This window comes from Alligator mississippiensis, chromosome 1 (genome assembly GCF_030867095.1).
Source record: "Alligator mississippiensis isolate rAllMis1 chromosome 1, rAllMis1, whole genome shotgun sequence".
NCBI lineage: Eukaryota > Metazoa > Chordata > Crocodylia > Alligatoridae > Alligator > Alligator mississippiensis.
Genome location: NC_081824.1, coordinates 196,401,234 through 196,422,739, shown reverse-complemented (window position 1 = coordinate 196,422,739; position 21,506 = coordinate 196,401,234). Strand labels below are relative to the sequence as shown.

At 42.4% G+C, this 21,506-nt stretch overlaps 1 protein-coding gene across 1 annotated transcript in view; it reads left to right on the top strand.

The window, feature by feature from the left end:
• The first annotated feature begins 1,490 nt into the window (after positions 1 to 1,490).
• The window catches only part of ABCG5 (ATP binding cassette subfamily G member 5), a 29,181-nt gene continuing 9,165 nt past the window's right edge, over positions 1,491 to 21,506 (top strand). The window contains exons 1-10 of the mRNA XM_006274203.4: positions 1,491 to 1,591; positions 2,647 to 2,768; positions 4,918 to 5,054; positions 5,282 to 5,380; positions 7,474 to 7,606; positions 10,417 to 10,556; positions 12,583 to 12,712; positions 14,628 to 14,841; positions 15,343 to 15,548; positions 16,480 to 16,618. Coding sequence (XP_006274265.1) covers positions 1,491 to 1,591; positions 2,647 to 2,768; positions 4,918 to 5,054; positions 5,282 to 5,380; positions 7,474 to 7,606; positions 10,417 to 10,556; positions 12,583 to 12,712; positions 14,628 to 14,841; positions 15,343 to 15,548; positions 16,480 to 16,618 — 1,421 coding nt within the window. The remainder of the gene's footprint in view (positions 1,592 to 2,646; positions 2,769 to 4,917; positions 5,055 to 5,281; positions 5,381 to 7,473; positions 7,607 to 10,416; positions 10,557 to 12,582; positions 12,713 to 14,627; positions 14,842 to 15,342; positions 15,549 to 16,479; positions 16,619 to 21,506) is intronic.

Below are 21,506 nucleotides of genomic sequence, written 5' to 3'. Positions count from 1 at the left end.
TTGTCTGCCTATGTCTTTAGACCAACACGGCTACAACCCCCTTGTAAGACAGAGACACCAGCCTCTTCCTCTCTCAAAACTTCGCTCTCCAAGTCCCTTCATTTTTCCTCATTCTGGGCAATACTACCTTATTCCTCTCCCTTCCCTATGGCTGTGACATAAATACTACAAAAACCTCCAACTTTCTTCATAGAATTCTTCATAGCTTGTGTAATCAATTTTGTAGTGAAACTGTTTCAAACAGAAGCAATTTCTAACAGAAATATACAGTAAAAGGCCACTTCTCTACACTGATGCACCTCTACCCCTGGTCAGCAAATGCTTCCACTAGATTCTCCTGAGAGCGCTAATCTAGGTCATGTGGGAGGCATCAGCCTGTAGCACAGGGGTGGGCAAAATGCAGCCCGCGGGCCAGATGCAGCCCACCAGGCCATTCTATCTGGCCCACAGGGCCCCTCAAAAAATTAGAAAATTAATAGTTATTTGCCCCTGTCTGACTGTCATGCAGCCCTCGATGGCTTGCCTAAACTCAGTAAGTGGCTCTCCGCCCAAAATAATTGCTCGCCTCTGCTGTAGCATCTGAGCAGTTCTTGCAATGGATTGATCCTGACAGCATTCCTGGGTGATGTGGGAATCTGATCATCTCCATTTTACAGAGGGGGAAATAAGAGATTGATTTGCATAAATTCAAACACAATGTCTAAGACAAAACCCAAAAGAGAATTCAGATTTTCTGTGTTATGGTCTGCTGCTTTCACCACAAGACCATCTTGCTTCTCCAAGGGCTGTATACTGTCATACCACATTCACATGCAAATAGAGGGTATTGTGTGGCAAGTACAGTTTTCTCCTGAATCGTTTGCAGTGATTTCCCTCACTTTCCACATGAGCTGTATTTACCTGATCTGCAGCCTGGCTCCCAGTGGCACATTCCAATAGGACATTTTCAGACATGTCTTCTTTCTTGGTTGGTAGATGTTTCTCTCTCTCCTTCCATCACGTTTTCTTTTCTGGTTTTAAATACTATGCTTGCTGCACAAATCCCTCTTCTCTTGGTTTTTCAGTTAACCCAAACCCTTCAACATAGTAATATATCCACTGTCTCTCCTGGCATGCTGGCTCTGTCTCATTGACATGTCTTTGTAGATGCGGAAATGTTCTCCTTTTCTGGGACAATAAAACTCAGGCTAAAGGTTCATCAGATAATAGTTACAGCTAATCATCTGTCTACTGCTCTACAGAAAGAGAAAGAAAGAGCAAACTGACTGCTAAAAAGTTTTTCTATCCTAGGTGACAGCCATGGGGAGCAGAAGGTAGGGTCCAAATTCATTCTAGGACCAGTAAAGACAGAAGTTGTTCCTTTTACATTCCTAGGTTGACTCAACAGTATTGACCCAGATTAACTGATTTTCCAGCAGTTCGTGAGGGTGATTACAAGTAAGAAGGCTGCTTATGAATAAGGAGAACCATACATTTCAAAGTCTACTGAGATGGACAGGGGCATCTGCAGTTCTCAAGCAGAAGAAAGGAAATCTGCTGTGACATCATATAACAATAGTGTCAGCCTCCAAGGGGTCTCCTATACTGTCAGGTAAGGTACTGAAGACCCGTTGTGTGAGCTGAGACTTTGAAACAGCACTAATCCCTGGGGCCACGGCAATAATGGAAGACTTCCTTTAATTTATAAAATAGTAGTAACATGGAAAGAATTTGAAGCCAGTTTGAATCAAACGAAGATGCCAAGGATGAATTAGCTCTACTTGTTTTATGCTTAGAATATATTTCTCTGAGGATAAAGAGTGGTTTTGATTTCAGAAGAATTAACAGCTTATTTTTTACAAGAGAATTCCAAAAAAATTGCACATTTTCTTCTGCTTTGTGGTGGATAATGAAAACTTGAAAGGGTTGTCATTTCTTTCATTTTCCTTGGGGTTTTTTTTGCATGTGTTTGAAATTCAGGTCTCTTCTAGGCTGGAAGACAAGCAATGACTACAGAGGTAGCAAATTGGTGATAGGTTCAAAAGAAAATGAGCTACTGGGAGGGGAAGAGGTTTTTAGTCAGACTGTTAAACACTTTATATTTCTTTGTTTTTAATTAAATAGCTTTTATTTAATTTAAATGGTTTGTTAACATGTAATATACAAAACCTTAAAGATCCCCCTTTCAATTATGATGACAAAAATTCACAATAAGGATCACTGATGCCTTAGTGGTTCTCTTGTAAAACTAGGTTGGACCAGCTTTACCTTCCTTAAGTGACTAAGGTAAAGAGTGAGTGGAAAAGAAAATATGTTTTAACATTAAAAACCTTTCAGATCTTCATTGTGCTTCATTATACCTTATAAAGAAGCATAAAAAGGGACCAGGCCATTTTTTTAAAGTCCCTTTTTTTTAAAGCCCCATCCTTCAGATGCAAGAGGCAAGGATTTGCGTGGGAGATGTTTTTTATTGGACTGACTGTATAGTTGGAAGGGATATAAACACATTTTCCAATACTAAGTACCCTTCCTCAAGTCTAAGAGATTCAAAAGCTTGTTTATTTCCCTCACAGCCACAACATCACCCCAGTGCTACCACTTCTTTAGATGTAATTTTCAGTTTCCCCAAATGCCACACCTCATCCTTTTTAACCTCTTCTTTTAAAGAGAGCGTATTGGGCCTTGGTGGGATATCCCGTCCTACCGTAAGAAATGGTCGCGACAGATTCTCAAAAATGTCTCATTTCACATAGAGAGCGGCCAGATAATGGGGATTTTGGGAAACTCTGGTAAGTAGTTCATAAACTCTGAGTCCAGAAAAATACTGCTTTAAAAAATGAAAAAGAAAAACCTGTCACTACCTAGCTCTGTAAATGTTACAGATTGCTCTCAATGTGGATAGTTCTTTGACAACACCCCGGGGACACGATTGTCCTTCTAATGCTGGGTTAATGATGTAGATTTGAGGTGCTCAACCTCTGGCCTGTGAGCCAAAATATAGACTGTGAAGCCTTGGAATCCAGCCCACAGTTAATACTGCCACCCCTCCCCACTGCCAAAACCCCAAGCCGTGCATGGTGGGTCAGAGCCACGCCATGCCCTCTCTCCCTAAAAAGCTAGATTGGGGCTGGGCCATGCCTTCTCCTCCTGCACAGTTGGTATGGGCTGGCCCACACCCCGTCCCCATCCTCCACATGGTTGGATTAGGGCCAGGCTGCCCCTTGCTCCCCTCTGCATGGCACGATGTGTCCATGCTGCATCCGCCCTGCCCCGCATTGGGACCACCGGCTGGATTTGGCTTGCAGAGAGACCAGGCACTGCCCATCTGGCCCACTGGACAAAAAGGTTGAGCACCACTGATGTAGACTAACAATTTGCTCTGTAACTGAAATCAGCTGAAACCAGGCTCCCAGTGTGCAGTGTCTTATGAATGGTCCTCTGAGTTTGTAAGGACTGCTGGAGCACATTTCCAGCAGTGCGCTACCCTTGACACTGTCTCCTCCTGCCACTGTCAGTGAAGGGTTTGAGGGAGTGCTGGTATAGTACTCCCGATTCGGGCTTTCTGCCAGTTCTGGATTCTCAGGCTGGAAAGTTTCAAGGTCCCTCTGTGCTGCGCCAGTGACTTTAGCAGGCCCAAGACTGCCCTAAAGATTTGTATTTGTATCATGGAAATGTTGTGGACTCTTATCAAAGATGTTCTAGAGCAGGGATTGGCAACCTATGGCTCATAGATCTGCACAGCTTCTGTGGCATCCGGTGGACAGGGGGCACAAGCTACAGGCGCTCTCCCCATGCTTCTGTGGGGAGAAGCGCTGGCTGCAGGTGTTTCCCCAAACAGCTGGGGGCGGGGGTGGCAGGATCCTAGCACCCACATGCTCACCTGCCTCTGACCTGGCATGGGTCATTCTAGCCTGCAGCTGGAAAAGGTTGCCTACCCCTGACAGCAAATAAATAAATAAATACATAGTTGTATTTAATAGCATTCATGGCCATTTTCACTGACACCGTTCAAAAAATAGCATCTGGTTTTCAGTTTCCTCTAGTCCTTGGTAACTTATAGTTCCAGTGTCAAATTCACCCAAGTTTTTCAGCCTTTTAAATTTGTCACTGTGATTTCTGTGGCTAACATACTGTCCATTTACTTATCTTGGGTGAAATTCACCCCTCTGCAGAGGGCCAGCCTTGAGCTTATGAAACATTTAAAGTCTGCTTGCCTTATTTTGGGCTCATAAGTGTTGCACAGATCTTCTGCTGCCCTTGAATTATGATCTCTCTGTTCCTCTGGTCTTCCTCCTGCATTCCAAAAGCAATTCAACTTCTTTGTCCTCTGCTCAGCTCTGTTCCTGTCTATGTCGATGCTGCCTTCTTTTACTATTTCTCCTTTCCCTCGCTCTGCTTCTTGACCTGTCTGATGCATTGCTGCTTTGAAAACCTTGTCCATCTCTTACTCTTTATAACTTTTCCCATGCTCTCTCTTATTCTTATTTCTGTCCCTAGTATCAACAGTGATCTTTCTTTTTTAAAATTTTTCCTCAAAAAGTATTTCTTCTATGAAACCTACAGTCTGCTTATAAAAATGTCCTGTATGAAATTTGCTTCCTGCTCTGGTCAGAGCTAGTTCTAGTCACTCATCCTTGTACCAACACCTTTGTCTTTGTATTTAGATGTTTATAGTTCATAGGTGAGAACCTGTCTTCCTCTAGTATGTGCAGGTTAAGGATAATAAGAACACTTAACAAATAATGAGGAATAAATACTATTCTACACAGCCTGTATCAATCCCTTCAACTCCTCTAGGCTGCCTTTTTGGAACCCAAGTTCACACCTTTTTTAGTGACTGTGTGCGGCACAATAGAGCCAGTGCCCCTGACCAAGGCCATTAGATACTTTTGTGAGACATAATAATAATGTAAATGATTGTTTTAAATTGTCCAAAAGGATCTGGGAAAACAACCCTGCTGGATGCAATATCAGGAAGACTGAGGCATAAAGGAAGCTTCTTTGGTGAAGTGTATGTGAATGGGAGTGAGCTGAAGAAGGATCAATTTAAGGACTGCTTCTCTTATGTGCCACAGGTGGTTTTGAAAATCATTTTGTATGCATGCTGTGTTTTTTGTTATCATAAACTTGTAATAAAAGCAGTGTAGACAAATGGCCTGATTACAATGGTGTTAATTCTGATGTACAGGGAGTTGCTCTGTAGAAGTCAATGGAATTATGCTGGTGTAAGATAGACATGAGGACTCAGTCAAACCCATAGTTATTATGATAGTAATATTTGGCTACTCTTTTCCTTTTTCAGAATGATGCCTTGTTAAGCTATCTCACTGTACAAGAATCTTTGACTTACACAGCTTTACTTGCACTTCAGAAGCACTCCAGTGACTTTATCAAAAAGAAGGTTTGTATGTTTGTTTTTCCTCTCCAGGCTTTCCAGATGAGTCCAGCAAATTATGAAATTTGGATATTTAGATGCTTACCCTTTAGCAGTTCATTTTATGCCCTTCCATGCTCTGCCCATCAGTAACACTTTTCATTTGTTGATCTTGCAGCACTTTACAAAGGAAAGGAAGTAGCATTATTTCCATTTTAGAAATGAAGGGACCGGTATCTGTTGGTGAATGGAGTTGCTAAAGATCCCACAGAATTTCTTTAACCAAATAATTCCAGTTCCCTGATTCTCCTGTCCCCTAGACTGTGCTGCCATCTAGGGAAAAAGGGAACATGCTGGAATGAGATGTGCATTTCTGGAGCAGTAACAATTGCTACCTGTCACACAGGAAAATGGATTGGATGGGATATAAAAGTCAGAGGTCTGGTCCCAAATGAAACTACCTACTGTAAGGAATTTCAGCTGCTATTTTTTTTTTTTGCATAGTCCTGAGTGACAGAGGACTTAATCCTGTACCAGGTGCAGAATGTAGCCTAAGTAGACCAATAACATGAATAGAGACTGCACTGGAAGACCCAGTGGGAAAGTCTGGCTAGGTTAAGTTCATGACATAACCTTTGCATATTTACTTCCTAAAGCTACAGCTGCCTGCAGAAAGATGAATTTTGCTTTATGCCCTAAAAGTAGCAAGATTTGGATTCAGCCAGTTTTTCTGGTTGAAGCAGCTTACACCAGCAGTTAAGTGGCTGCTGCTCAGGTGTGGTGTGGCATGTGGAAGTTCATGAAACTGTGTGTGAGAGGGCAGCTACCATGGTGGTGACTATACAAAAAAGTTTGCCCCTTAGGAAGGGGGGAGCCCCTTTTTCTGGGAGCCATCATCTATTTAGAGTAAAGTCTGTACTTACTGAAAATATTAAGTTTGCTTGAGGAGGCTGCAGAAGCTGGTCCTTTGTTAGTGAAACATAACTTTCTGGTTCTTCAAAGTTCTCCAGTATGGTTTTCTTTATATCAAAGCCTCTTGCTTGTTTTGAGGCCCCGTTACATTTCCCACTGTTCTGGCCATGTGGATGAAAGTTGGGCCTGTAGGGTGTCTATACATGTGCAGTGAGGCTGCTCTAATGTGCTGTAATTATAGCATGTCGGAGTAGACTCAGTTAATCCACTCCAGCAGACTCCAGTGTCACGTGTATCAGCATCCCTGTGCTGAAAAATGGCAGTAGGGGCACTTTAATGAGCTTTAGTTAAAGTGCCCCCACCTCCATTTTTCAGTGTAGGGATGCTGATACATGTGACACTCTGGGCAATTTTATTAGAGAGGTTCTTGGAGCCACTCTAATTAAAAGTCCCCTTTGCACCCACTCCCGGAACATGTGTATAAATGCCCGTAGAGTCTAGCTTCACCAAAATCAAATGAAAAGATATTACTCCAGCATACTTGAAGCCTACTGTAATAAGAGTCTTCAGTGTTAGTGGACAGGTAGAAACATCTTCCTTATTGACGGTTCCTGGAGCACTTCTACATGTGCTCCGACATGCTCTGATTAGAAGGCATCAGAGTAGACTCAATTAATCAAGTCAGCTGGAGCGTTCTGATTGGAGCGTTCAACAAGCTTTAGTTAAAGCAGCCCTGCCGCCATGTTAAAATGCAGGATGATGAATACACAAGATTCTCCCAAAAGCTGCTCTAATTAAAACGCCTCCTACCCCCCACCCTGGAGTGCATATATAGGTGCCCTTTCTAACTTTCTGCCACCACCTACCTTAAAGTCTTCTTCCCTAGAACTTCTGCTTCTTACCTGTTTTTTAACCTTTTTGGAAGGCAGATCAACATGCTTACCCCTGCCATTTCAGCCTCTCCCAGGCAGTCTGCACCTGTCATCCCTTAAAGTCACTAAAAATACAAATGATGTATTGTGATATGGAATAAAAGTGAGGCCACATTACTGTGAGTATCTTTAATTGAAAATGAGTATAGGTATTATAGGGGTGCCCTTTAGAATGGTAGAGATTTCCTCACCGTTTTTAACATAGTGTGCAAGTGTGCCCGCACAGTGGGCAGTGAATGTTACTCATGTTCTTTCTAACCTGTACTTGTTTTGCAGGTAGATGCTGCTATGGCCGAGCTAAGTATCAGCCATATTGCTCATAGTATAATTGGAAGCCGTGTCTTTAGGGGAATTTGTGGTGGTGAGAGGCGTCGTGTTTCAATTGCAGCCCAGCTTTTACAAGATCCCAGTGAGTAGTTTCTCAGACTAGAACTAAAACATTGCCCTTTTTATTACACAGTCACTTCATGCACACTAACAGCACCCACTGTTTTACAGACGTTTAAAATACAGGAGCACTTTTTTCTGCTACAGTTCAGAGCTCCAAACTCCCATTGCCTTCAGTTTGCAGCCTTGTTGCACGGTCAGTTAGAACTGTCACTAAGCCATTAGCTGAGTAGAATTCCCACTTCCACCCCTTACATATTAGGCAACCCTGGGAAAACCACTAAAGATGCCTATACATGTGCTCAGGGGTGGGGATAGGCCATTTTAATTTGAGCAGTTCCTCAACAGCTGTTCTAATTAAAATGTCTCACTGTCACTTGTATTAAGCTTCCCTTCTCCCCTCCCCCAACACATATACACATTTTAAAATGGCCGCAGGGGTGTTTTAACTAAAGCTCATTTGATGAGCTTTAGTAAAAATGCCCCCGCAACCCTTTTAAAATGGGGGGGAGTTAATACACATGACGATGAGACAACTCATATGCAGTCCAATTAGAACACAAATGAGTACATCTATAGGCAGCCTTAGGCCCCAATAGGAAACTGTAAGAAAAGGCTTAGATGCTAGCAATTTAAGCACATGCTCAACTTTGTGTGTTTGTTTCCCCTTTATTAACCATAGGAGTAATAAAACTTGCTCATCTTAGAGGGCTGCTATGGGGATTAAGTTGTTGTTTGTTCAGCGCTTTGAAAAAAAAGTGCTAAGAATTATTGTATGTTGTTTTTACTGAGTCCTAGATATTTATTTAGATTCACTATAGAGCCAAAAAGCAGCATATACACAAGCTGTACTTGTCTCGACAATACTTAAATCCACAATCTAACTGGAATAACTCCCCAGGAACATGAGAACTATCACAAGCAAAGTAAAATAACTAATGTCATAAATTAAGTGGCCCAGGAAGTCATGTGTACCCTACTTATAACACATGCAGATATTCAAGAACTGGTATCTTGTGTCCATTACTTTCTTAGAAAGTTTTGTAAAGAAACTTAAGATTTTTGTTAGGTATTACAATGTCCCTTTTAAATATCTAAGTTAACTTAATTCAAAGAATCAGCATTTGTAGATTTAGTGATGTTAATTAATTCAGCCAGTCAAGAAATAGGATTGATATTTCTCCTGATAAAGGATCAAAAGTTGATTGATATACTATATAACACATGCATTCTGGTGCAATGACAGAAGTCATAGGTACACATAACATTGTGGGGACTGGATGACTGATGCATTTCTAAAGGGGATAATAGAACTTTTTATCTCTTGAGTTGTCACTGCTAAGATAGTTTCTTAAAAAGGACACCATTTGATGGCTGTTCAGTGGCATATGTGAAGTGAACTCTTCTCAGTTCTGTTCTGTTCTTAGTAGGCAAAGGCTTCTACATTACCTAAACAGTCACACCAGTAAACATTACCCTTGTGAATAAATAGTCTTCCTGTGAAGCCAGGGAACAACTGGACATATAGCCCTTATTTTCCTCTTGCCATTGCCTACCTAGGGAAGCTACTGCGAAGTAAGTTAGGGTGTGCTTCTACAGAACATTAGCTATTTCAGGCTAATTACGCATGCAAGCACTCTCCACATATCATTAAACTGAGGTAGCTTACTCCATCTTTAGATTGCTTAGCACTAAGGATTCTCATGTAGGAAGTTGGTGCAGAATTGTTAGTGCGCTGTAACTGCATTCTAGCTTACTTCACAATAATATCTTTACTGTAACCACAAAGAAAGTCCCTCCAAGCTACGATTATACACAAGGGTGAGTAACTTTCCATGCTGTACCTCATTTGTCATAAAATAAAAGACTACTGTCTCCAGGTAGGTTCATCCAAGAACTTGCTGTGTAGAATTAAAATAATTTTTACTAGTGGGGAAAAAACAATACCCAATAAAACTCAATCACCTGTAGCATTGTGTGTACTGTACTACCAAATAGATTGAAATCAGGGTTGTTCAGGGGGCTGCACCCCACATGGGCCAGTGGGGCTGCCACAACACTGGCAGCTCCCCTTTCCCACTACTATACTCATGGGTGGGCCCCTCGTTGCTATACTGGGTGGCGCAAATAGTACCCCCTTCAGCTCAACAGCCATCGTCTCCCTTGCTGCACAATGCCTGGGCTTCCCCAGGACCACATGTTGTACTGCACTGCACCTGCCCCTGGGGTAGGTTCAGGAAGCAGAAGCCAGGGGAAGGAGGGGAAGTCCAGGGACCCTGGCTGCAGCATCAGCTGGAGTAATAGGGGGAGTGGCAACCTGGTAGGAGCCCAAGACTCACAGATTAATCCCTTATGGTCTGCATGCAGCCCCTGGGCCATCAGATGGGCAACCCTCATTTAAATAGTTCATTATATAAAGCACTGTTGTATATAGTATGTTTGTGCAGAATATATACTTAATATCATGGTGAGTTCCAATGTCCTTGTAACCATTATAGCATAAATTAATTCTGAAAAAAGACATCTAAAGTGAATCTTTTTGATAGCTTCTAGGAAGCCAGGTAAATTTGAAAATAAAATCACTTTCCTATTCTGAGAATCAAAGAGCAGAGCTGAACCTGCTGACATTTTTCACCTCAGTATTGCTCAGGGTGGAAATCTGTCCATTGAAATAAATGAAATTAATGTGGTACTGTTTCATATCTGCTGGTTTTGGCTGTCAAACTTGAGAGCTAATCCAACACTGTTCACTGCATGACCTAAAGGACAAACACTACAAAATTTGCTCTCTTTTAAATGAGTTTTCAGAAATTCTCTCTATTATATTCACAGAGGTCATGTTACTTGATGAACCAACTACAGGGCTGGACTGCATGACTGCAAATCAGATTGTCTTGTTGCTTTCAGAACTTGCACACAAAGACAGGATAGTGATTATTACAATTCATCAACCACGGTCAGAACTCTTTCGGGTAAGGAATGTCAAGTGATGATTGCATTTTACTGAGTTTCATAGTACACAGTTTTTACTGAAGCCAAAAGTACAAGAGAGATCAGTAAAGCCTGGGTGCATCTAAATGAGATGCTACTGCGCAGTCGGTATTGTGCATTTATTTAGTACTTGTATTAGGAGGTAGTAAATGAATGCACAGTAACCAGAATTACAGCGCAGTAGCATCAGCTAACATCTTTTAAGTGATGCTACTGTACAATAGCATATTAGCACTGTCCGTGCTGTGACGTGCTACTGCTCAGTATTATTTGGCTACTGCGCAGTCAGCATCTTGTGTAGATGTTCCCCTTCCATCTTCAAATTCTAATACTGGCTCCCTATTTTCAGTTACATTAAATTCAGGCTTCTTGTTCTTACATTCAGGATCTTTACAGTTTTTCCTACTCCCTGTATATTTGACCTTGTTCCTCATTGTACTCATTCCTCTACCATATCAATGATACTAACTTCACATGTACACTGCCTTTTATCTTCCCTAACTTATTTTCTGCCTTCCCTCTTCCACCTTCCCCTGCCTTCCAAAACTGATGTATGTTATATTCTCCTCCACATACCTTTCCAAGACTAATGTATTCATTTACTTACTTTTCCTATGATGGCTATGAAGTCCAGCTAATATGGGATAGGTTAAAGGGAAGTGAGGTATAGTTTGTGGGCTTAAGTTTTTTAAATGACAATGCACATAATGGCTATCATTTTCAAAAGTGACCAGTAATTTTGTATATCCAACATAATACCCTAATTGGTCCTGCCTTTTATGTAGTACTAAGCACCAAACATAAATATCAAGTATGATATGCTCACACTATTCAGGTCCACTGGGTAAAAGGATGAGAAGCAGAAAAAACACTTGGAGTTTGGATACAGCTGTGGAAGGCTTTCTTTGATGAAAGTTCTGTGATACAAAGTCAAACCTGAGTGCAAGGGACCTGCTGGTAACAGTAATTTAGAGTTTCCAGGCACAACTTTTGCCCTTAGGGTCAACTCTGGGAGGTTGCTGAAACTTAGAAAACCCCAGAACTACCTAAATTATTTTGGTGACCTCTACAGCCCCTGGAGCAGCCAGTTTGGGAGGGTGCAAAATGGCTTAAAGCCAGTTTACCATCTACTGGTCTGCCCCCACTCCAGATTTGTGGGTTCTGTGCTACATATTTGAGTACTACAGCATAGACTCTCACCCCAGCTGTTTTAGATAATCTCAGACTGAACACCTAAATTTACTAGATAGTTTAAAAAATATTGGCCAGTGTATATCAAAATTGCACGTACATTGATGTTATCCTTCCCCCTACCCTAAGCAAACTGTGACTTCTTAAATTGAAAGCTCTTTGAGACAAGGACTTTATCTTCCTCTATGTATAGATAGTGTCTATCATTTATTTTGTGAGCATTGTTAGAGTGCAGATATAAATAGCAGACAAAGTTCCTTGGGTGAATCTGATATCTTTTATTAGACCAACCCAAATAGTTGGAAAATAGTTATTAGGCAAGCTTTCGGGTTCAAAAACCCCTGTGATATAAATAGCAATAGTTCAAATCTTTTAATTTAGAGCACTTCACAAATACTAACTAATCATCCTAACCACCTTATGAAGCAGATTAGTACTTTTGCGCTTGTATCAGAAACTGGGGTAACTGAGACACAAAGAAGGTCAGTTAATTAACCAAGATAAATCAAATCTTCATCGAAATTAAGGTCAGAAACCAAAAATTAAGGGTTCATATCCCTGTTCTCAGACTATACCTTTCTTTCTTGCATGCTGTAGGACCCAATATACTTTGAGAAGAATCCATTGTAATCGATTAAGAATGTAACAAAACAGCTTGTGGGGTCATCATGGGGAAAATACCTCCTTTGTAAGCATAGAAATTATGTATTATGGAAATTTAATGGCAGGCCAAAGTTAATCTTCCTTTATTAGCTTGTTAGTGATGTTCTTGTTAATACTGTATAGTCATCATTAATCTGTTATTTGTCCAACCAGTTATTTGACAAGATTGCTATCATGAGCTTTGGAGAACTGGTTTTCTGTGGGAAACCTACAGAAATGATCACATTTTTTAGTGATTGTGGCTATGACTGTCCTGAGCACTCAAATCCTTTTGACTTTTATGGTAAGTTGAACTCAGTCATATTATCAGACACACTGATAAGTTCTTTCAGGCAAAGAAGTTGAAGGTTTTGCCAACGGAGAACTCATTTATTCTAATTTTTCCTGAAAACTAATTATACTACGCTTATTTATTCTATTTCCTGTAAGTGGAAAGTTACCCTTATTCAACAGAATGGCTGCTCTTAGTTCTAAGAGGACTAGTAAATGTGAGATTGGCAGCAAAAAAGGTTAGGTTGGTCCTGAAAGCATGCAACTTCTGTTTAGCATAATATTTATGTATACCTTTGGAATATATGGCATTTAGATGCCATGGTGATGGGCAAAGTAGAGTCCAGGCATGCAGGTTGTTGATCTAACATTTCACTTTGGCTCAGTAAAGAGTAGAAATATGCAATAGCACTGCAGCCATAGCAGATGAAATAGAGTCAACTAAGGGCGCAACTGAAGTTCCAGGCTCAGGACCCCTTTGGATTCCTAACAGCCATCCCTCCTGTTGCCTTTACAGGAAATTGAAAATGTTTAGCCACTTTAAACTACTTTATAGAAGGATGCAATCCCAGGCTTAAACTGAAGAGATCTCTTGATTTTTGTTTTTAGGTGTCAATTGTCCTCACAGTTACTGGGGTTCTTCAAGATGTTCTGTCCATGCATGTGTTGGATATTGTTGCTGAGCTGTGCCTGAACCCTGCCTGTTCTCTCTCCTCTAGTTAAAGACATAATGATTAGAGCAGCCTCAGCCATACCTCAATTAATCTTGTTAATTCAGAATCTCAATTTAAAGTCAGTGCAAAAAAAAGGTGACGAGTCATGGGAGAACCACAGATTCTGCCAAGTAGAAAGAAACCATTTTGTTGTCTTAAAGCGTGCAGCTGTGTGCATCCAACTCTAGGTGGCCGTCCTCTCATGAAAGTAGTTTTGAGGTGGTCTAGCTGCCAACTAAAAGATTATTATAACATTGTTCTGCTAAACATGGTCTCTGATCTTGCAGCCACTCCTAGTAGCCTCCTTATAGATCTGTATCATGCAGATATTTTTGTGAATTAGCTTTTAAGTCCTCCCTGGTTTCTGGAAGGAAGCTTCTTGAAAAAGCAAATACTTTTTCTGCATCAAAAATGATGCTTAGCAAATAATCATTGATGATGTGCTCTGCATGGTTGAAGTGAAGTGAAGGAATAAGGGTTTTGTTGTCTCTGAAAGCAGCCAGGCTGACAACCTTGCTCCTAAATTGAAGAGGCCCAGCACCCAGATGTGTATAGACTTGTTAGAAACCAGCTTGGTTAGTTGTCCATCTAGGGAATGAGTTAGGGCTCTGAAGGGAGTTATTCTAAGCAGGAGTGATGGACTGCCTCTATATCTTGATTAGCAAAGAGGTTAATGTCCCTTGCTAGGTAGTGAGAGAGAAGAATGTGGCCAAGAGACTAGGAAAGGAGTAGATCTTCTTGCACAGCCCTGTCTGATGAAGCCCCTTCTGTTCCAAGGACAATATCAGAGAGGTAGTGACTTCCATCAGCAGTAAGTCAGCTGGAACTTTTATCAGTAGCAGCTCTGGTACTAGTAATGCAGTTTTTAAGTTGAGAAATTTAGTACTGTATGTAGGCCAAACAGCTTTAGGACCCATCATGGATTGTACATTTATGCAGTGATTAATTTTAGGAAGCATTATATATACATACCCAGATGTTTGCTGAAATTAGGTTTACTACATTTATGTTTGGTCTCTTTGAACAGCTGATTATAAGCTATATTCATTGTTATCATATTTACGCTTGTTTCTAATGGCTTTTTTTGCCTCCCACAGATTTTATTTGTTATATGAGGTGAATAATTTGGAAGGATAGGAAATGAGAATATAGGAAAAATAAATTATGGAGTCTTCAGTTACATATATAGTTTAATGCTGTTTTGTGAATTTCCAGTGGATCTGACATCTGTAGATACTCGAAGCAGAGAACGTGAGCTGGAGACCTACAGTAGAGTTCAGATCATTGCATCTGCCTATAAAAATTCAGAGATCTTTTCCAAGACTTTAGAGGCCATTGAAAGGATGAAACGCACAAAAGATATGACTTCTATACCCTTCAAAAGCAAAGATTCACCCAATGGATTCTCCAAACTCTGGATCCTCTTACGGTAAATAAGCAGTTACAAAAACTAATATTGAAACTCTAATTCTATAACATTTAGACAAAATCATTTTCATTGGATAGACATTATTTCTTTCCCACTGCAACTCATTTTTCTTGTGTTTAGCTTTTATATGGCAACATACTGTGGCATCTTGGGTTTTATGCTGTAGCACTCTTGAGATCCTTTCAAGGGCACTATGGGGTGCTATGCAATGTTAACACTGTTAGGTGTACAAACATGAGTCACAAGATAAACCCAGAGATTCAAATAGGTGTTCATAATGTTGAAGCCATTTTGATTTGTTGTGGTCTTTCTGAGTTGTTTGCAACAAAACAATTGCTCTGTTATTTTTCTGTAGTCAAAAAATGAGTGAAAAGTAAAAGCTGGCATTTTCTGAGGACTTGCCTTGAGCTAAACAAGGGTTGCCTTGAATCTAAAAAGGTTGAGATCCACTGGTTTAATCACTGCTAGCTAAAAGACGCAATGATTCTGTTTCTGTATCAGGAGAACAACAAGGAATTTCTCCAAAGATAAGATGGGCGTCATCATGCGTCTCTCCCAGAATCTGTTGCTTGGCCTGTTCATAGCATTTTTCCTTCTCCGACTGAAGGATGACCCTCTGAGAGGAGCAGTGCAAGATCGGGTGGGGCTCATTTACCAGTCTGTGAGTGCCCCACCTTATACAGGAATGCTCAATGCTGTTGCCCTATGTAAGTTTGTGATCTGTCCACATTATATGCAGCAACCCGTGCATACACTATAAGTGCTCTTATATGCTCTTATAAAGCATATGCTATATGGACCTCTTTTAAAAATGTTAATTACAGAGACAGTGCATCTTAGAGTTGCTTGGTTGTACTGTAGGTGGAGAAATGTCCTGTATGTATTTATCCTAGTGTATCATGTTGCTATTTTACGTCCTCCTAGTGAAAGTGGCAAGGAGCATAAAACCATGACTCCATGTAAGCCTTGTCTATCCCTGTCCATATGCTAAGGCTGAACAGATGAACTCTGCAAGAGTAGAAGAGTCCTGATGGCCCACCATACCCTGGTGTGGCTGAGTATAAGGCAGGGCAAAGTCTCACTGTTAAGTTACATAGTGTTAATTGAAATAATGCCCATAGATATGGAAAGGGCGAAAGAGTAATTAAGTAACTCTTAGATAAGAATGATATTAGATCCTTACGTTGTCGTATGTGATCCTCAAAACAATTACGTTCTTATTAGAAGCTGTTTCTTTTACAGCTGCCATAAATAAGCCACCCATGTAATGATTTGGCAGCTGGCAATTGTTGTGTCTGTCTAAGGAATGTTCATTGTTCGTATCCTCTCAGGATCTGAACTCATGTATGAATTGGTTAGCCATGGCAGTTCTGCACAGCCTCAGATTCTTACCTGCTGGAGGTGAAGTTTGCCTTGTGCTTGACACATATAGCCACCTCTCGTACAGTATGCAAATTGTCCCAGCTTGCTCCTGACCCTGGCTCTCACTTGCACATATGGATGGCCACCAGCCTGGCTAAAAAAGAATGCATTTCTGAACTATTCTGATAAAATGTTGCCTTGTCAAGTTTGCTAGCAGCAATTCTTCTGTGGCCTCCATAGTCAAGGGTACTTTAATTCCTTTTGTACATGTTCCAGTTCCTCCTTTACGTGCTATCAGTGACCAAGAAAGCAAAGATGGCTTATACCAGAAGTGGCAGATGCTGTTAGCATACATACTGCATGTCTTGCCTTTCAGTATCATCAGTGTGGCAATGTTCAGCACCTTTATATACTGGTAAGCATTAAGACAGCTACATCCTCTTATGTCTTGTATTTACTGTCTTCCCTCAGGAATAATCCTTTCCTTTTAGATCCCTTTGTCCCTCTTGTGATTCTGTTCTTTTTACTTTTAAGCAACATAGAAGAAAGTTCTTAAATGCTTATAAGTAATTTTTGAAAACAGCATTGATAGCTCCTAAACAAAGATATTATGTCAATTATGATGTAATAAATCAGTCAGTCTCAACTCCATCCTTGGCAAAGTCTTTGAAAAAATTATCAAGGCTCACATTTGTGAGAGCCCGGCAGGACAAATTATGCTGAGGGGAAATCAGCACTGGTTCGTGGCAGGCAGATCATGCCTGACCAATCTAGTTTCTTTTTATGACCAGGTTATGAAACGCCTGGACACAGGAGGAGGGGTGGATGTCGTATACTTAGACTTCAGGAAGGCCTTCCATACGGTATCCCACCCCACACTGGTGAACAAGTTAAGAGGCTGTGACTTGGATGACTACACAGCCCGGTGGGTGGTGAATTGGCTGGAGGGTCGCGCCCAGAGAGTCGTGGTGGATGGGTCGGTTTCGACCTGGAAGGGTGTGGGCAGTGGGGTCCCGCAGGGCTCAGTCCTTGAACCGATACTCTTTAATGTCTTCATCAGCGACTTGGACTAGGGAGTGAAATGTACTCTGTCCAAGTTTGCAGATGACACAAAGCTATGGGGAGAAGTGGACACGCCAGAGGGCAGGGAACAGCTGCAAGCAGACCTGGATAGGTTGGACAAGTGGGCAGAAAACAACAGAATGCAGTTCAACAAGGAGAAATGCAAAGTGCTGCACCTAGGGAGGAAAAATGTCCAGCACACCTACAGCCTAGGGAATGACCTGCTGGGTGGCACGGAAGTGGAAAGGGATCTTGGAGTCCTAGTGGACTCCAAGATGAACATGAGTCGGCAGTGTGACGAAGCCATCAAAAAAGCCAATGGCACTTTATCGTACATCAGCAGATGCATGACGAATAGGTCCAGGGAGGTGATACTTCCCCTCTATCGGGCGCTGGTCAGACTGCAGTTGGAGTACTGCGTGCAATTCTGGGCGCTGCAATTCAAGAGGGATGCGGATAACCTGGAGAGGGTCCAGAGAAAGGCCACCCGTATGGTTAAGGGCCTGCAGACCAAGCCCTACGAGGAGAGACTAGAGAAACTGGACCTTTTCAGCCTCCGCAAGAGAAGGTTGAGAGGCGACCTTGTGGCTGCCTATAAGTTCATCACGGGGGCACAGAAGGGAATTGGTGAGTATTTATTCACCAAGGCACCCCCGGGGGTTACAAGAAATAATGGCCACAAGCTAGCAGACAGCAGATTTAGACTGGACATTAGGAAGAACTTCTTCACAGTTCGAGTGGCCAGGGTCTGGAACGGGCTCCCAAGGGAGGTGGTGCTCTCCCCTACCCTGGGGGTCTTCAAGAGGAGGTTAGATGAGCATCTAGCTGGGGTCATCTAGACCCAGCACTCTTTCCTGCTTATGCAGGGGGTCGGACTCGATGATCTATTGAGGTCCCTTCCGACCCTAACATCTATGAATCTATGAAATGCTGTCGGTGAGTGAAAGGTCTTCACGTGATAGCAACCTCAGGTGTTTAAGATACCAGTTTTAGCTTCCTTTTTGTGGAAATGGATTCAGAGCACTGTTTCAAAATATGCAGTCTTGGTCAGCTAAGAGGGCTTTAAAAAGAAAGGCAAAAAGACAAATAGTCAGGATGGAAAGACAGACACGTGTATCTGGGTGGCAGTAAGAACTCAAGTTTTACACACCCAGTGGTGTTTGTGACTTAGTGAAAACCAGGGGAAGCAGTGATGTTCTCTGGGTTTGGCCTGGTCAAGTCTTCCCTGAGGATTAAGATGACAAAAGCACAATGATTTCAGGGTAAATCTTCGGGTCCCAAGAGAAGAGGGGATGGCAACTAGTGGGAAAACTTTTTTTTTAATCTACCCATTTGCCTACAGTTGTTGTGAATTTAAAGATCCCAGGAAGGGATGATGGGTGGAAACGCATCTTTTCATTAGATAGGAGCAGGCCTAGTTTCTGGCAAACAACGTTTGGGTCTACTGATTTTCAGGTCCCATCTTCTTGTTTTCCAGACATGATCCTAGCACAGTCCATGGGTGGTTTCAACAGGCCTTTTATAGACTAATATCTGCCTTTAACTTCTGCTGACTTTTAAAACCACTTTTCTGTAACAGGTTAAGTTTAACTTTTGTTACCTTGAATGGATTCGGGTATAGAGTTCTACGCAACCATGTTTATATTAGGTGTGAAGCAATTAGGAGCTGTGACGCATACATAGCACAAATTACCATTCACATTTCTTCAGCCTTATCATTCTGTATACCTCCGAGTTATTGCAGGGTGGGTGGGTAGTACACTGAAGATTATTATAACCTTTCCTGTGATATTTGATAGTAAAGGGACAATTACTTTATAATCTGCAGTAAAATGCACATAAATGAAGGCATTATTACCTCTGACTTCAGGTGCCAGAAACCCTTTCATCTTTCTTGTGTCCTGGATGCATGCATTGTGGTCAGTTTTAGGGTTTGTCTACAAGAGAAGGGTGTTGTAATACAAGCTACAATGTAAATTGAAAGCACAGTAGCTGCTATTCTGCAATAATTCTCTCTGTAGGCTCACTTATTCCACACTAAATGTATTGTTGACATATAGCTTAATCTACTTAGGCAGGGCTCTCCAACTGTAGTGGGGTTTTGGTGGAGAGAGGAGTGTCACACATGGCATACACCATATAGGCCATATTCCCCCCACTACCCAGCCATCGCCAACAGCAACACACATCTCCTTCGGATTTCCTCTCTGGCACATGGGCTACCCAAGTGCCCCATGTGGGCACACTGGCAACATCAGGCAACACTGGCAACACGCATCTCCCTGCAGGCTCTGCCCCACTATGTGGCAGTGAGAGTTGCAACCCTCAGGCTGCATCATGGCCCCTTGTGGGCTTCCAGTTGGACAGCCATGCACTTTGGAATAATTTTGTGAACAGACTAAGCTTAACTTGTCCAAAGGTAGTTGTGTGGAGTAAGTGTGTACATGTGGAGAGCATCTCTGAATATTTTTTTTGTGAGGGGAGTTTCCCCAGGCAGACAAGTCCTCACAGCCACATCCTTTATCCAGGAAGCTTTTGACCTCTGGCAGCAAGCAGAAATCTTCATCTCCACCTGCAACAGTTTGCCTAAAGAAGAGATATGGAGCCCCAGCAACAGTGGAGGAGCTGCACGTTCTGTTGGTGGAAGAGGGCAGGCCTCCACAAGGTTGGAAGGACTGAGACCACTGCCACCAAGAAAAAGCGACAGGTGGTGACGATTGGAGACTTTTGAGGGGGAGGGAGGCATGACCTGTTGTCTCGGGCAGTCTGCTGCTTCCCTGGAGCCCAGATCTGAGATGTCACAGAAGGATTACTGAGACTCACCTGGCCCTCTGACTACTACGCCGTGCTGCTCATTCATGTGGGCACCACAGGAGAGCGTGAGCAGATCAAAAGCGACTACAGGGCTCTGGGTGCAAGGGTGAAGGGGATGGGGGCTCAGGCGGTGTTCTCCTTGAGCCTTCCAGTCAAGGGGAAGGGGCCAGGCAGCAGAGAACGCATCCTGCAGTTCAATGCATGGCTGTGCAGATGGTGTCGCCAGCAGCTGGGCTTTGGCTTCTTTGACCCCAGGATTTTGTTCCAGGAAGAAGGATTGCTAGGAAGAGATGGGATCCACCTGATGAAGAGAGGAAAGAACATCTTTGCAAACAGGCTCACTAAATTAATGAGGGCTTTAAACTAGGTTCCTCAGGGGATAGAGACCAAAGCCCTGAGGTAAGTGGGGAAATGGATAACCTGAAGGAAGCTCAAGTGGGGGGGGAGGGCAACAGAGGAGGTGTTATCATTCTTCCCGAGAAATTAGAGCAATTGGCTAGTTATCTCAGGTGACTGTATATGAGCGCACAGTATGGGAAACGAGCAAGAAGAACCTGAAGCTCTTGCACAGTCACAGAACTATGATGTGATTGGAATAACAGAGACTCGGTGGGATAGCTCACATGACTGGAGCATTGTCATGAATGGGTACAAACTGTTCAGGAAGGCCAGGCAGGGAAGAAGAGGAGGAAGAGTTGCACTTTATGTAAAAGAGTCATATGATTGCTTAGAGCTCCAGTATGAAACTGGAGATAGGCCTATTGAAAGTCTTGGGTTAAGGTTAGAGGGGAGAGCAATAACAGGTAATGTTGTGGTGATTGTCTGCTATAGACCAAAAAACAGGAGGAAGTGATGGATGAGGCTTTCTTCAGACAGCTAGCAGAAGTTTCCCAATCAGAGGCCTTGGTTCTCATGGGGGACTTCAGTCACCCTGACATCTGCTGGGAGGGCAATATAGCAGTGCACAGGCAATCCAGGAAGTTTTTGGAGAGCACTGGGGACAACTTCCTGGTGTAAGTGCTGGAGCCAACTAGGGACCATGCTCTTCTTGACCTGCTGCTCACAAACAGGGAAAAATTGCTGGGGAATGTAGTAGTGGATGGCAACTTGAGCAGCAGCAACCACAAGACGATTGAGTTCAGGATCCTGAGAAAAGGAAAGAAGAGCCTCAGAGTACAGACCTTGGACTTCAGAAAAGCAGACTTCGACTCACTCAGGGAACTTATGGGTAGATGCCATGGGGGGCCAGTTTGAGCGGGAGAGGAGTCCAGGAAAGCTGCCTGTACTTTAAAGAAACCTTACTGGGGGTGCAGAAACAAACCATCCCGATGTACAGGAAGACTAGCAAGTGTGGCAAAAGACCAGCTTGGCTTAGTACGGAACCCTTTAGTAATCTAAAACACAAAAAGGAGTGGAAGAAATAGAGT